This window comes from Pavona decussata, unplaced genomic scaffold (assembly GCF_977016875.1).
Source record: "Pavona decussata unplaced genomic scaffold, jaPavDecu1.1 SCAFFOLD_48, whole genome shotgun sequence".
In the NCBI taxonomy this organism is placed as follows: Eukaryota; Metazoa; Cnidaria; class Anthozoa; order Scleractinia; family Agariciidae; genus Pavona; species Pavona decussata.
Genome location: NW_028145470.1, coordinates 3,341,208 through 3,358,633, shown reverse-complemented (window position 1 = coordinate 3,358,633; position 17,426 = coordinate 3,341,208). Strand labels below are relative to the sequence as shown.

Sequence of the window (17,426 nt, the reverse complement as noted above, 5' to 3'; positions counted from 1 at the left end):
TGAGTATTCTCATTGTTGAATATGGTTATCAGAGAGGGCCACAGCAAAAGGCGTACCTTTAAATTTGATCCTAGAAACTGCCAACATAGCTGATAGGAGAGCCTTCAAAAAAATCTCCTGGATATACAGTGTAGGTCAAGCACATTATTATAAACAGTGAAGGGATTATGGAAATTGTTTACTGATGGCCAATTATTTTGTTGGCTTGTTCATAGTGAGAGAGATTTGAGTGTTATGTCATAACAGCAACAACTAAAACAAAACAAAAAAGCCCCCCCCCCAAAAAAAAAAAAATAAATAAATAAATAATAATAATAATAATAATAATAAATGAAAAAAAGTAAAATATGTGGTATTATTGGCATAAAAAATGGCTTTGATATTTAAAGCTGGCCCTGTTCTTGGTTCTGGTTATTTACTGAAGGCCAAAGTAAAAACCCACAGATATGAACATCCAACATAAGAAAGCCAGGGCTATTTGACAGAAGGAAAATAGAAAAACAACAAACACATAGTATAAGTATAAAGCATGAAAACGTTTTTGGGGTCATGTAAGATAAAAATTACAAGATAGAAAAAAAATTAAAATGAAGTTCATGTCGCTGAACAAAAACAAAAAAAATAAGCTGTGGTTTGTGTGAAAATTTAGGTTAAAGTATTTTGGCTCTTAATTGAAAACACCAAAGAAAAAAGACATTAAATCTCATTTCTGGTTGAATCTCCAAGAATAATTAAGGTATATCTGTGGAAAGGATGGTCATTCTTTCATAACTTTAATATTTCAATTTTATGTCTGTGAACATTGTGTGATTTTGTGGGAAAATACACAATACTGTTACAGCACAGTGTTATGCTGGCTCTTCACACTCAACATGTAAAATGATTACAATTATAGTGTCAGTTTTAAATGAGATCAAGAGGCTGGTTTGCTTGTTTCACCCAGATTCACACATCTTCATTGACCAAGGAACAAACATTATTGAAATAACAAAAATGGGTGAGATATGATGCAAGCCTACTAAGGTTTCGTCCTTAGCTGTCCTCCTAAACTTTCTTATTAATCTTTAGTTTTCCAGCTGCATTTGAGGGCTTTACACAATTTATTGTTGAATGTTACTTGGACTGTGGCTTTAAAATATTAGGCCCTTCATGATTACTTCATTTACTGCTTGAAAGTTGTTGTAGAATGAGGAAGGGATCTAACCAGGTAATACCTGGTAGATTACAGCCCTGTAGTATTGTAATATTGCAAATATTCTGTATATTACAGCTACAGCTACCCACTTTTCAACTGAAGTTAATTATACATCATTTTAGTTTTGTCAAAGCTCTATTGAACTATAAAAAAACCGAGGTTAATAGTTCTTTTTATATTGATTCATTATGCAGCTTTGATTGATACATGCAAACACCATACACGCCACCAACATAACATCAACATGTATTGGTCTGGAGTTATCCATCCTATTCAATAATTTGTTGCTCAAGTGCTGCTGCGAATAGTGATTAGGTTCTGTTTACTAATCCCAAATAGAAAACATATCCAGAATATTAAATAACCATATGTCTACCTCCAATACAGTTGCTGAGTAAATGCCGGAGTGAATTTGTTTCTTCTTCGGCTTTACATGTAAATCCCAGGCTTGAATGAGCTGTTCGCGTGTCTTCGAAGCGTATTCTTTGCAGTTATACGACTCCAAATCCACCGCCAGGGAAATTATAATCCAAGATATTCGGTAAAATTGTCCTTTAGATCGCTTTTCACCAAACTGGATGGCGAATCTTACAAATAATCTTGCCTATTCACTTACTTTAGGACTTACGATTACTGAGGTTTACTGAGTTCTTGCAAGGAACGCACGATGTTCGATGCGCGTATGACGTCACACAAAGATCTCATACAAGCAACCGCATTTTAGAATCACCACGGGCGTCACTTTGCCGTCGGAGTAATGGCGGACGGGTTTTCGACGGTTTTCGGCCACATATTCCCAGGATCAGTAAGCTTGTATAAAGCTAATTAATAGCTATCTTTGCAATTACGAACTCATTAAATGGATTGGAACACGAAAAGGGCGAAAATGGAAGTAAAAATTTTCGTCGTAGTGGCACTTTAATTGAAGAGAAAGATCAACTTTTGTTCAACAAGATCACCACACCGAGACCACAAGCAGGCTCTCTCTTTTTTTTTTCTCACAGATTAACCACACACACGCATGTCCCTAGACTTCATTTCCATTGTTCGGAAAATGGGAGGTAAACCAGACTTGAGGAGCAGTGGACATCAAGTCTGGCATGTCACGCTAGTCTATGAACATGCTTCCCTTCTGTCCTTGATTAAAGGGAGGGGTTAAAGGTTCTGCGCATGTCGATGAATCAAAATACTTTTTCGCCTTTGGTCGCTATGACCCAAGTCTGTTTAATTTAAGTGTTGTTTATGAACCATTCGGAAGGGAATAGGTAACTCGGGTGGTCATTTTTTTCATATGATTGCATTATTTCACATGCAAATAACTGTAGACAATCACATCACCCATGAAATAAATCCTACGGGTCAACACAAAATTCAATATCAACAATATGAGTACAATTCACTAGCATTTTCTGTGAATTTTGGTCATCAGTCATTTTGCTTGGACTAATAATTATAGAATGTGATTACTGAAGTACATGTGAATGGAATTTTTAAGGCCTTAAAGTTGATAAGAAAGAGAAAAAAACATTTAAATTCATGCACATGCGCTGAAATGTGAACCCCTCCCTTTAGAGAGAAGAAATGGCTGGGAGGAGTTTTTTGTTTGGGGAGTCATTCCTACTGTACCTTGTGAAACATATGCCATCCTCTCCTTCATATTGTTTACAATCTGCCAGCCAGACGAAGAATTGAAGTTGTGACCTTTATTTTCTCTGAGCAGTTTTTGGAGGTTATCGGTGAGGGCCTTCCCTCCAATGTCTAGCTCCTGTACAGTGTATGCCAATAAATAACCCTCGTAAATTGCCGCAGCCTGAGTGACAGAAAACCCTGAGGACAGGCACATTCCTAGCGTCAAACCAGATGCGTACAATGAAAGGACCAGTTGATTGGCAAGGTACATTGCAGGGACACTAAGGTGTTCAAATAAAATCTGCAATTAAAAAGAAGAGAGGGATTCAAAAATCAATTGAAGGGCGTCATGTTATGGGGAAAACAACACCAGTTATGAAATGACCTTACAATCAAAAACTGAGGTTATATGCTTGACCTGTGACATGGCCACAATTTAGAGAGGAACATTACTTGTTGTTTTTTTTTTCTTCTATTTGAAAAGAAAAATCCTGCAAGCTATAGCTGAGACCTTTGTTTCTGGGTTGGATCTCACCTCAGCCATCTTCTCTCTGTTCTTCTTCGGAGCATTTGCAACTTCTGTGACCAGAACAGGGTGATTTCCCTCCTCGATTCCCAGCTCATTGTATAACATGTATTCCCAGATGTCCTCCACATCTGACCAATTCTCAAGAAATCCAGATTTCATGGGGTACTCTGTAAACAAATGATAATTTATTGTGGTTAGGAAATCTTTGAAGTCACAAATTTCACAGCTTTAATGCTTGAAGGCCGATTAACGCTAATCTCCGATTAAAAGTTAAAGGAGGTTTTCATCTCACTCATTAAAAACGATTTTAAATGCTCATTTTTAGCTAATGGTAAAGAAAAGTCTAAGGCAAAACTAAGGGACAAAAATCTTTTGGACGAATCCTTACAGATTAGTAAATATACTCGAATCAAAATTCACGTTAACCCAGGATTAGCTTAATCGGGCTTTGAACAACTGGGCCCTGGGCGCCAAATTGTTTTGCAGCAGCAAAATTCTCAGTTTTTGGCCTTGTGGGCTCCTTGAAATTTTTCTTAGGCACCATACTTACCACTGAGTTTGGTGCGAAACATGTTTTCAATGAAACATCATCCATCATCAGTTGCCAAATAAGTGACTGAATGTGGTGCATAAACTTAAATAAGTGTGAATATAATGATAACTGGGTTTGATGTAGAAAGAACCCACTTCTAATACAAATTGGAGTTGAGATTGTATCGTCACAATCAACAAATGAATGGATCTTGGGACGCGTATCTGGCATCCCTCCGCAGATTTTACAGGGGAGGATGACATCATCACCAACTTGGCTAAGGAGAGAGAGCCTGGAATCAAATGTACTCCATAATCTTTGATCATTACTAGTAATTACTGCTATAGTGTAACAAAAAGAATGTAATAGGATTGTAGTAAAAGGCAAAGAAACAATACTAATATATAAACAATAGCCTCCATTTGGCGCAAAAATATGCTCAGATATTTGCCCGCGGACATTATCTGTTTCGAGAAGCGAACAGTTTTCCGAGAGCGAAGCTCGGGGAAAACTGTGAGCTTCGAGGAGCAGATAATGTCCAAGGACAAATATCTGAGCATATTTTTAAAGCCAAATGGAGGCTACTGTGGTTATTATCCTTCAAATATTTTTCGCAACATGTAGCAACGAGCTTGAGTATTTGAACATTTCGTTTAAGAACAGTTTACCGTCAAAAACGTTTAGGGCGCATGTTGTTTTCTGATACTGCTTTATCGACCAGCAGGTTTATCTCTCTTTCTGTCACAAAAGCAAACCGTTCCCCCCATCTTGACATTAATTTTAATTGTAAACAAGACGCGCCTTGAAGTTCTTGAAATTGGGGAATATCACTTGGGGAATATCATCGGATATTCCCCAGTTTTAACTGGGGTATATTCGGTCATGTGAGGCGTTTAGACCAATCGCGCGCGAGCGAAACTATTTGATGGATTATAAGATAGTTTATGCACCACATTCATCAACTTATTTGGCAACTCATGATGCATGATGATTCATCTGAAACATGATTTGCGCCAAACTCAGTATTGTGCTCTTGTTTAGAATATTAGTCGGTCTATTGCTGCTACAAAGCTTCCGTAATCTCTATTTTATACACATGACCTGACTTACTTGCTGAATCTCTCACTGTAATATTCAATCAATCCTTGATAATCAGTATCTTCCCTAATGAATGGAAATCTGCTAGAGTTACCCCACTGTATAAAATCTCCAGGAAGTGTACTGAGCCGACAAATAACCGACCAATATCAGTAATTCCAGTGGTGGCCAAAGTTTTTTGAACGCATAATTTATGACCAGATATATAAATATCTAACTAAGAATAGCCTCCTTACACGTCATCAATCTGGTTTCTGCTCGCTACACTCAACGGTTACGGCACTACTTGAGGCTACTGATAGCTGGGCTTTGAATATTGATCGTGGTTTTGTCAACGCTGTTGTCTTTTTAGACCTTGTCACTAACATACTGCATGACTCCTGCTGTCGCTACTCCCCCTGGGGGTGGGGGGAGAGAGTTCATCTATACCACTTACCTAGCTGCATGACTCATGTTCTCACTGCTCCCCTGGGGAGGGGGCTCATCTCAACTACTTATCTATATGTAGCTGCATTACACCTGCTCTTACTGCTCCCCCTTCTTTTCTTTAAGGGGGTGGGGGGGGGGGGTGGAGAAGGGGGCTCATCTATACAACTAACCTACAATCTTGGACAGAATAAAATGAGAAATTAAACCTCCCCTCCCCCCAAATTCAGTGATGATTTCGCGCGCAAAGCAAAACGTGCCATTTTTCCATCATTGAAATGGGGGGGAGGGGTGGTCTTAATTTTTCATTTGATCTGTCCAAGATTGTCAGCCGGCTTTAAACGTGACAAAACAAAGGGGGTGACTAATTAGTCCCTTTTTTGTCAACACATTTATCGGGCTATATCAACTGTGTCTGACGAAGTCACGCGCGTCACAACCTGAAGGCGGTATCTGTGTTTAGGTATTACAAGTGCGATATTTTGGTAACAGAGAGTAAATAAAATACGCAATTGTTGGCACAACTTTCCAAAAAGTACTGAAAAATCCTCACACAACATGCCCTCGAGAAAAAGAATATCGGAAGAAACAAAGGCTTCAATCAGATTCCTAAAGATGACTACAAATCTCACATTAAAAGAGATCGCCGAACGCTTTCACGTCTCGACAGCAAGTGTTCACCGCGTAACGAGCTCAAAATACAAGGAAGTACATGAAAACAGGAGACATTTGAGCGGCAGAAAGAAAAAGCTTACTCCTGAACATGAAGCGTTGATTCTTAGAACCATTGAAGGGTTAAGAGAGCAAGAGGGTTCATTTTCTTCGCGGCGCCTGATGGAGAGGACAGGAATTCGTCATGTCACTGATGGAACGGTTCGGCGTTTGTTAAATAGAAACGGGTACTTCTTCCTGCAGGCTCGTAAAAAGGGACTAATGAGTCAAAGCGACAAAGAGAGAAGAGTAGAATTTGCTAGACGGATGCAATTAAATTACCCTCAGAGTGTCTGGACGGACACTATCGCGTTTTACTTAGATGGGGTCTCGTTTATTTACAAGACCAACCCCATGGACCAAGCCCGAGCACCCAAAGGGAGAGTAGGGCGAAAACAATCCGAAGGTTTAAACCAAGGGTGTTTGGCAAAGGGAAGTAAAGTCGGAACAGGAGGTAAAGTTGCCAAGATGATGGTAGCAATAACTCACGGTGGAGGAGTAATAATTTGCGAGAGATACGAAAAAATGGATGCAAAATATTTTGCATCGTTTATTGTCATGACCAACACTTTAACACCATGTTTGAACGATCTGCCAAGGGATTGACTCGCCTCTGGCTGCAAGACGGTGATCCTAGCCAAAACAGTAAAACAGCCCGTGAAGCTATGGCTCGTTGTCACTGTGAACTATTAAAAATACCGCCGCGAAGTCCCGATTTAAATCCTATTGAGAACATTTTTCACATTGCTTCCAAAAAGTTGGAAAAAGACGCCCTGAACGAAGGCATCACACATGAGTCGTATGAAGAATTCTGTGATAGAGTGCAGAGAACAATCAGTGGTATTTCTCAGGAGGTGATCGATAAAACTATCCAGTCTATGAGTGGTCGCATCACCGGCATAATACAAAACAACGGAGAACGACTAAAATATTAACTCCTTGGGTCACAGTACTCACTGACCGGCCATCGCCTACTGGAACTATGTTTCCGGAATGATACTTCAAACGTTTTATTGACGGTTTACGATGTATTTTGCACGGTTTACGGCTGGTTTTGAACGGTTTCAAACGGTTTTGGACGATTCCGGCTATCAGTAAAATATATTTGATTCAAATCTTTCATTTGTCTCTCACTGCAACAAAACCGTGGTAAATCGTGGAAAATCGTTGCTAACAGTTTGTAAACTGTGCCAATAGAGACTTTCAAATAAGAAAATCGTTGTAACTTCTCAAGAATTGAAAAGTATCAATAAAATGAAGTGTTTACAGTCTTGTTTCAAGATCTTCAGTGTAAACAAAGACAGTTTTAGAACTCTAAATTCACAAGAGCTTGAATGTGTAGACGCAATAGCACATGGGTTCAGCGCGTGTATTGCGTACAGTGTGCTGAACGTAGATGTTACCTCTGGTTCGAGCCCCTCTTCTCCTCATCATAATCTTTTTTTTTTTTTTTAAACCTTTCTAGACTTTTCTTCTTTTCTTCTTTCTTTTTTCTAGTTTTCCACCAGTCTAGTCAACAGCTGCAAGCTAGTTGATTTACACGGGTTTTGGCCCGTAATTACAAAAAAAAAAAAAAAAGAAAATGGTTTTCCATCTCATGTACGAGAGCCTCTCTTGTCTTTTATTCATTAACACGAATTCACTTCCCAGTACCTTCATAATACCACTGGAATATAATGTTACAATATAGCTTGAATTGAGTACAAGCGTGTTCTGACAGGTGCTTTTTCAGTTTTCCACTTTTTTATTTGCCTCGCAAAAAATTTTTAACACTAAGGCTGCAATAACTCAGCCTAATGCGACAATAGTCATGACACGCAACTATGCCTATTTCATCTCCATATTAATAGAATACACACGACTCACACTTTATCAAGATTTCCTTTTAAATACAGTACTTATGTGATGTTTTCATTTCCACACAGGACCACTGTTTTCGTGTGGTTAAGTTTCTTTGCGCTAGGTTTAGTTTAAAAAGCGTGATTGCAGGTTTCATCTTATAGTATTTGACCTATGAAGCTACTGGTAACGTCAGTGTGAACGTCGGACAATCTTGGACAGAATAAAATGAGAAATTAAACCTCCCCTCCCCCCAAATTCAGTGATGATTTCGCGTGCAAAGCAAAACGCGCCATTTTTCCATCATTGAAATGGGGGGGAGGGGTGGTCTTAATTTTTCATTTGATCTGTCCAAGATTGTAGCTGCATGCCTCCTGCTCTCACTACTCCCCCAGGGGTGGGGGACTTGTCTTCACTTCTTACCTAGCTGCATGACTCTTGCTCTCAGTACTCTCCCAAGGGGTGGGGAACTACTTAACTATAATCTTGGACAGATTACAATGAAAATTAACCCCCCCCCCCCCCCCCATCCTCCCCCAAAATCAATGATGAATTCGCGCGCAAAGCAAAACACGCCATTTTTCCATCATTGAAATGGGGGGAGGGGTGGTCTTCATTTTTCATTTGATCTGTCCAAGATTGTAGCTGCATGACTCTTGCTCTCACTACTGCCCCCAGGGGTGAGGGATTCATCTGCACTACTTACCTACCTTATTATAGGAAATTAAATATACACTTTATTAACGTGATTTTACAAAATTCGCGTTACTTTAATGTATCTTAATTAATGTCAATGTAAATTTAATGCACGCTATTTTACAATATTGTTATTTTAAAGCACCTTTGTTTCATTACAAAATCTTATCAGTTCATGACTCCTCTATTGGCTCTTCAGAGTCACTATCTTTTAAATTGATAGGGTCTAGTTAGGCTTCAAAACCAAATTTTCAGCTTTAAAAAAAACTTAGAAACATCCGTGCACTTGTCTTGGAAGGTTTTATTGATGGAAGCCAAAACGCAGTTTGGCATTCAGAAATGTAAAGTGTGAGTTTGCAGAAATATGAAAATCACAGTATATAAAGCAAGACGCTTATCGGAAAATTTGCGTTAATTTAATGCATGTAAACCTAACTTTTGAAAAATTCCCATTAATTTAGTGTAACGTAAATTTTCTTCATGTTGTCAACGTGCATTGTTAATTTCCTATAATAAGGTAGCTGCATTACACCTGTTCTCACTGCTCTCCCCCCCCCCCCTCCCCGGAGGGACTCATCTACACAACTTACCAAGCTGCATGACTCCTGCCCTTGCTGTTGCTGATTCACCATATTGTCTGTCCTTCTTGTTGTCCATTCCAGCCATTTGTAAGGAGTATCGTTTGGGGATTCCATACAAAGCTGGTTGTACAACAGTTGGTGTCTTGCTTCCTGCCAGGCCAAGTTTAATGATACCAGATCCATTGTCAAGTATCACTGCCGTGTTATAATGGGAACCAGCTGCAAATGAATACAAAGTCGAAGATTAAATGATTTTATTAAATTTAGCTCATAGAACTCTAGGGTTAGTTGTTTTGAACAGGTGGTCAAAATGTAATGCCTTCAAATAACAAGTCCCCTCCTCCGAAAAACAACTAAATAAAAATATTAATTAATGTATTTTGAATTACTCTTATCCCAGGACTTCTATTTGGCATTTTATGGATTATCAACTCCGCTTGAATCACTCCCTAGCTTTTTGCAGTTTTTAACGAACCTAAAATTACAGTGGAAAAGTGAGAATCTTATATAACATTCCTTTCTCTCTATGTATATTTGCTACAAAGACCTCATCTTTAGTTGTTTTAACTTCCCTCAACCTTTTTTTCTTTCATTAATTTTTAGTATATGTAGCTATTTATTTATTTATTTATTTATTATATAATTATCTATCTTTTGTCTTCTTTTCCTCTATTTAATGTATGCGTAATATACGTTGTAAACACTGTAAATATCATTAGTAAAGCATATTGTAGGATATTGTAAGTATTGCAAAAACTGTAAGCATTGTAACTTTGTAAGTACCATATATAAGTAGCGCGTAGTACTGTAAATATTGTATTGTGTGTCTTAGGCTAATAAAAATCTAAAAAAAGAAACTGCTTGCCTCTCACATCATATGTTTCAGTGTCTTTAAAGGGACAGTATCACGCTATTTCTAGTAACACATTGAAAATCAAAAAGACACTATTCGGTTGATAGAAGCCAAGATATAATGACCAAAATTCCATTAAAAGACTATCAGAATGCAAAGAAACTATCCACGGATATTTTCGCTGGCAGATGACCAAAATAAAAATGGGTCAAATTTGAAAACGTTGGGCCAACGTTCTCAATTTTTGCTGTCATAATGCACTAAGAATCGGTTACACTATATTTTGGTTGGACCTTTCATCTCAGTAGAATCACTATTAATATTTCTTTAAATTAGCCATTCAGAAATTAATTAAAACATATTTTGTTATTCATTTTAACACAGCCTTTCTTAAGTTTGTCTTAGTTGTAATTAACTTTAGTTAGATATTAATGGATGAAGAGCCACTTTGTGAAAATGCTGTTAATAAAGTCTGCACCTTTAAGCCCCAGTGTTGATCAATATTTAATTTCTCCTTACAATGAGACTGCTTGATTAAATATTTGTCAGGAGAATAAAGGAATAATCACCAAAGATGCAATGCCTTGATTTTTAGACAAAATCTCCCAACTAGTAACATAAGAAATAATAATAATAATAACACTTATATAGTGCTTATCCGCATGCGTTCTAAGCGCTTTACATCCATTGTATTACAGTATGACTTAGAAATATAAAAACAAAAGATTAAGTAAACTAATTTAGATTAAAAGCGCATTTAAAAAGGTGTGTTTTGAGTTTAGATTTAAAAATATTTAAACTGGGCGAAGACTTGACTTCTAAAGGTAAGGAGTTCCATAAAAAGGGAGCAGCTACTGTAAAAGCTCTAAAACCATAAGACTTAAGGTTCCATTTGTTTTGTTTTAAAAGAAATACAGAAGACGAACGAAGCTTTCTATTTGGTACATAACGTTGGATCATTTCATCAATGTAGACAGGGGCAAGGCCGTTTAGAGATTTAAATGTCAAAAGAAGAATCTTGAATTGAATGCGTTCATTAACAGGGAGCCAGTGCAGATCCATCAGGATAGGGGTTATGTGGTCGTGTTTCCGTATACCAGTAATAAGGCGCGCAGCGGCGTTTTGAACATACTGAAGCTTTTGTAGGAGATATTTAGGCAAGCCATACGCTAGGGAGTTGCAATAGTCCAGCTTTGAATTAACAAAAGCATGAACTAGAGTTTCAGTAGTCTTCAGAGAAATAAATTTCCTAATTCGTGCAATGTTCCTTAAATGATAAAAAGCACTCTTGCAGGTAGAGTTGATGTGAGGCACCATAGTCATACTATTGTCAATATATGGAGGACAGTGAGGAGAAGATACATGTTGATAATGGAGCTGAAAGGGTTAATTGATTCCATGTCTCTGCAGGAACCAAAGTTGAAAACACTGCACATGGCAAATGCTCTTATAGATGCACAAGCAGGTGTAGTGTTAAGCCAGTAAAATTAATTAGAAGGCCACATTTCAAAAGTTAGATGTAGAACAAACTAGGAAAAACACAGTCAAAATATTTGATACTCTCATCCAAAAAGTTACTAAATACCTTGCAGTTTTTCCAAAAAACTGGAGTCACTTAGAATGACAAAATCTCTGAGTACAGGAAGAAGTATTTTGGTCTTTAATCCCCCAAGCAGTGGGGGTATAAGTTGTTAAATTCACTTTAAATTAACTTGAGTGAAATTATATGATAATTTATTACTATTAATACTTCTATTTTGTTATCATTTTAAATACTTTTATTTGGGGGCTGAATGTCAATTGGGACATCGTCCTGTTTTCTGCTCTAGTTGTTGACAATTAGGATATTCTTATTTTATTATTTTAATTTTCTATGTATTAGTTGCAACAAATTCAATAAAGTAAAGAAGTAAAGCTAACAAGTAGCACATCCACACTAGTGGAAGGGTACAGAAACACTGTGACACACCCCACGTAGAGGGGGAGGGGATGGGGGGGGGGGGGGAGAGAAGTCAGGTGACTCTTCCAAGAATTGTTGGACCTCCAAACATCCAACTTCATTTTCATCATTAGATACAAATGTTTGGTTTATCAACAAGGTTGATAAACGAGGGTAAATTAAATAGATTACAAAAGTTAGTTTTCCCAAGACAGTAACAGCACTTTTATTTCTCCCGCTGTGTTTTTAATTAATATCTCCAAATATTTTACCTAAATGATATGAAATACAAAAGCTTTATTAAGCTATCCCCCTCTTTAAAGCTCACCTCTCTAATAACCTCCTTTCTTTGGAGGTTTCATTTTTAAATCACCCCCAAACATGTTAATCACCCTTCCCATGTGTGGAAACAGAAAAGAAATACTTCAACAGTTAATCAACCAATAGTCAACACATCGGTCAGTTTGTCTATGGGAAAACTTTAATTTGAATTTTTAGGTATTTTTACAATAACTGTCAAAATGCCCGGGTGTTGAGCAGCCTGTAGCTATTGTCTATAAGAGTACAGACAATAAAAATGACATCAGAGGTAACACTTGTGCTTTCTCAATGCATTGTTATTTTAAAAAAAGAAATCAACAGCAGTTTTCTATTGTGTATACTCTTATAGACCATAAAATGATGCTACAAAAGTTCAAAACTTGGCAGTGAAACCACTCGCCTCTGGTTCATGGTTCCACTTGAGTTTTGAACATTACATTTTTTTGACGTCATTTTATGGTCTGTAAGATTATCGATTATAGACCATAGAAAACTGCCATTAATTTGTAAAATGTCTTAGTGTGCTAAGGTAAATGAGGCAAACAACCCACTGGTGCCATGTTTCAATTTAGATGTGTGGTACTCACCATTCTCATTCTTTTTTGCTGAGAGCATGTAGCCCTCTGGGTCTGAAAACATCATATATGGCATTCATTTAGTGAACGCACAAATCATCACTGAATGATGTTGATGATGATGACGATGACGTTGGTGGTGCTCATAAAGTATGCATCACATACTGGTATGTTTCACGGCGCTTTACACACATAAGAATGAGATTGGATGTCGGCATGCAAATGCACCTAACATGTCCTTTTACCATGAACTTAGGGACCATTCATTATTTATTGGGATGGGAATGGGGGCAGGGGGGATGGGTGAGAAATTAGAAAACTTTCCTATTTTTGTCATGTCCCACTCCACAACTCAGCACATTCTCCAGGACCCCCTTTTAGTATTGGCAAAAATTTCAAGTTCCCCCACTTTCTTACCCATCCCCCCTGAAGTCCACAAAAGAATGAATGATCTCTTACCAAGACCTATAAGACACCAAATCAAACAGAGAAGGTGTTCTGTTGTCAATATGCTGATACTTGCCCCCAGCCATGAACACATGACGCAAGAATTTTATATTCTCTAACAGGGAATCAAATGCAGCATACAGCTGCAGTCGAAACACCACAAACACTCAAACGTAAGTATTTTTGGTAAACTTTTTCACTTGGAGTGGGTTGCTTCTCATACTGTACAGCTGTAGTTTGAAATATCAAAATATCAAGTGATGTGTAAGCTAGATACTTTTTATTAGCATTCAAACAAATAAAAGTCACAACAAAAAACGTTTCTGATAAAGACTTACACATTCAAACTTCAAAAGTTTAAGAACCACATCATGGATGAGACAACTTTTACGATTTTACAACATGTGTTCTTGCTAAGTTGCAAAGTCTTAATAATTGAGACTTTGCCGTTGATAACATTGTAATTGAAGAGCTGAGAGCATAACCGACCTATGTCGAATTTTAGGCCATTTTTCGATTTTTCTTGGATTTGTCATTGCATCCATTGTGTTTTGTTCTTTTGAATGAATACGACTTCGAGGGTTATGTTTTCTTGAGCAAGATTAATTAAAGCTTCGTAGAAAATATGCGGCTATTTTTGAAGCTAAAGTGAGAGAAAAAGAGCCAAAACTTGAGCCAAGAAGACGTGATGTAATTTGCAAACCACTCTCGCGGAACAAATAATTAGTACCCGGAAACAAAGCGTTGTCAATTTCTTTGTGTATGTGAGAAAAAACGCAGTTTTTTTCATATGTTATTTCTCGAATACGAAACAAAAACCGGTGAAAAAAATACTGGACAATGTTTTTCAATCGAATTGCAGTTCACATGCAAACATTCAGACAAATCTGAGCAAAATTGAAAAATGGCCTTAATTTTGACATAGGTCGGTTATGCTCTCAGCTCTTCAATTATTACAATACTCTTTGATTGTTAGGGCTGTGTAGAAATATTTGCCTCACACTTTATGATGCATGGATCTTTCTCCCATAATTTGATAGAAACACTTCTACCATTCTAACTTATCTTAACACATGTACTCAATCACTAGAACTGTATTATTAACCTTTAAGCCCCAGTGTCGACCTAGATCTAATTTCTCCTTACAATGTCACTGCTTGATTAAACATTGAAGTAAGGAGAATAAAGGAAATAATCACCAAAGATAACATGCTTTGATGTTAAGACAAAATCTCCCAACTAGTAGCATAAGAAATATATGGAGGACAGTGAGGAGAAGATACATGTTGATATTGGGGTTGAAAGAGTTAAAAAAAAAACTAGTTACTTACCGGATTGTATTCTTGGTCTTGGTAGCAATTTTGATTTTTTCTTCTTTTTCTGCCTTTCTTTGGGTTTACTCACACACAATCCATCTACCATTGTCTGCCCTGCAAACAGCAGATCGCCTTCATCATCATCCTCATCATCATCTTCATCATCGTCGTCATCAATGCCATCATCTAACTCATCTCCAAAAACCATCTTGTCGTCATCATTATCATACTTCTTGATACTTGACCCACCAACAGCTCCTAGCTTGGCATCTTCTGCATGATCAATAATCTCATCTTCTGATGAATCAATAAACTCATCACTTTCAGCTTCATCCAAAACCATTTCTTTGTCCATGGGAGTTAAGGGTGACTCTGCTGTGCTTGGTTGAGACCTTTCGCTTCCAAGGCTCTCATCAAATTCTTCTTCATCTTCTTCCAAATCCAGAATCAAACTCTGCCTCCAATAATTGTTGCTGTCAGCAGCTCCCTTTTGTCTTTCTTCTACTCTTCCTTCATTCTCCTTCAATGGTACTTCATCAACTCCCTGCTTTTGATCTGCTATCTGAGCTTCACTTTCTGCACTGACAATTACTTCAGGAGACGATTCTAAAGACAAGTCAACATGACCATTCAAAAGTTTTCGTTCATGGTCAGATATGCTTTGTTCAACAACAACTTTTCCAGCAGCTTCGCTAACTGCAGCATCCAAAGCATCATCAACAAAAGATGCTACACGAGATTCAAGCTTACTCTTATCCTCTAGTGAAGAGTCATCTTTAAGTTTACCTTTACAATCCACAGCCTGGCGTAATGCAGAAACAATTAACTCCTGCACTGTTTCGCTAACCTGAGATTCCAAGATTTCTTGAGCGCACAATTCAACTGACGAATCCTCTACTCTTGCCTCACTGTTTTGCGCTCTAACTCTCAGTGAAGCTTCATAAATTGCACCATTTACCAAGTTCTCAACTACACCACTTATATGAGGCTGTATTGAGCTTGAGATGGCTGCTTGGTGTGTTAAGCTATCTGCTGCTTTGGGCAAGTTTTTATCTACAGATTTGAATTCTTTCATGTTCACATCACGACGAACTGCCTCATCAATCCCATCAGACACAGCTTCACTCACGATTCCTTCACTGAATATTTTCATTTCATTTAGTGACAATTTTTGTTTTCTTCCCCGTCGTAGCTTTTCCGTCACAGCAAAATCTTCTATACCCTCCATAACTACTTGTTCACTCAAGTCTCTAGCAAACGACTCAACATCATTAACTAGAGAGACTTTTCCAGTGACATCTCGTATCAGCGAATCTATGACACTTCCAGCAAAACTGTGCAACTCCTGGATGTTGGGAGATTCAATTTCCTGATCAACAGATACAGAACCAGCTGCAAGTTGACCCATGGCATCGCAGAGAATCTCTGTTGAAATTTTCTCTGCTAGATAATTTGCTTTGGATTCCAGGTCAATATCATGAAATGCTGCCATCTTAGCTCTGGTGACCACGTGATCTGCAAAATCTCCAAACAAACCAGATTGTTTTAAATCCGTCGAGGAATTGGATTCTTTCACACAAGAAGGTATAGTAGACTGCTCATTCTGACGCTCTCCAATATCACCAAATCTATACTCGAGCTCTATGGGAGCTGAACGAACCGAACTACACACAGTCTGTGTAATAATCTCAGTAGATTCACCGTGTTGTGCCTCCAACGATCCCGATCCATCATTTTTTTTAATAATTTCGCCAGAAATTTCCGCCAATTCCTCGCTTCCGAGGGAACTTGATCGGATTCCCTGCCTCTCAATGACGAAGTCTGTTGACACATTAAACTCTTGTAAATACAAAGCATCTTGACTCTGCAAAACAGCTTCAGTTTTCAAAGCTTCAACCTTCTGTTCAGCTACAAAGCTCTCGCCTTTCTCTCTGCTGGCAGGTGCGGGTTTTAACCCATAAAATGATTTACTGCCATGGGATGTTTGGCATGACGAAAATGTGACTTCGCCGATTTGCTTTGCTGCGTCTGATTGGCGATTTTGTGGCTCTTTTCCCCGTTGAACTTCACCAGGCTTCTCGTCAATGGTTTCTACTTGTTTTCCTTCGGAGACGTCCTTGGAGGTTTTCGTCGATAGCGCTAATTTGCCTTCGGATTTTTTCCTCGTTCTTTTCTCATGACGATTTCCTTCAAAACCGAACAACACCAAAACGAAGTATACAGTGCCCAATATGAGACCCCACAGCAACCACGGCGAGATATAAAACATCGTTATCTCCAGTAAAATTTGAATGTGTTAGAATCCTTTGGTTAGATAAAGAAATTCGCTACGAAATCATGTAAAACGACATTCAGCCCACCCCCCAACATCAACACCGCCATGTTGGGTTCGTGCTTGTCTACAGAGCCTCAATTCGATGACTGAAATAAACAGCAACTTCACAGCACGTGCCAATAAAAACGAAAATAAACTGTTGAGCCAATATTTCCTTTCGTTGTTTAGCTTAGTAACATTTCGTTTTCCTTGGAGAAATTCGATCCTGGGAATAACCTGAGACGAAATCGGTCCGAAGTTGGTGGATAAAAATGACAAATCGTGACTTAAGTGGCGCAGACTGTCTCAGTTGACAGCGCTTTGCACAATGCAATTGTTCTTCGCAGCAATCAAAAATCTACGTAAGCTTATTTGTTTTCGCAGAAATAATAACACATCGGAAATTCCATGTTGGGTTTTTTAAT

The 17,426-nt window shown here is 38.1% G+C and overlaps 1 protein-coding gene across 2 annotated transcripts in view; it reads right to left on the bottom strand.

Moving 5' to 3' along the window:
- LOC146481813 (uncharacterized) overlaps nucleotides 1-17,426 on the bottom strand; it is a 25,183-nt gene extending 7,757 nt beyond the window's left edge. Inside the window, exons 1-5 of one of the 2 annotated variants that reach the window (XM_085107777.1) lie at nucleotides 14,703-17,426; nucleotides 12,937-12,978; nucleotides 9,246-9,455; nucleotides 3,360-3,520; nucleotides 2,822-3,125 (exon numbers count right to left, since the gene is read on the bottom strand). In XM_085107777.1, coding sequence (XP_084963903.1) covers nucleotides 2,822-3,125; nucleotides 3,360-3,520; nucleotides 9,246-9,455; nucleotides 12,937-12,978; nucleotides 14,703-16,956 — 2,971 coding nt within the window. In that variant the 5' untranslated portion in view covers nucleotides 16,957-17,426. The remainder of the gene's footprint in view (nucleotides 1-2,821; nucleotides 3,126-3,359; nucleotides 3,521-9,245; nucleotides 9,456-12,936; nucleotides 12,979-14,702) is intronic. The other variant, XM_085107778.1, reaches the window with a different exon arrangement.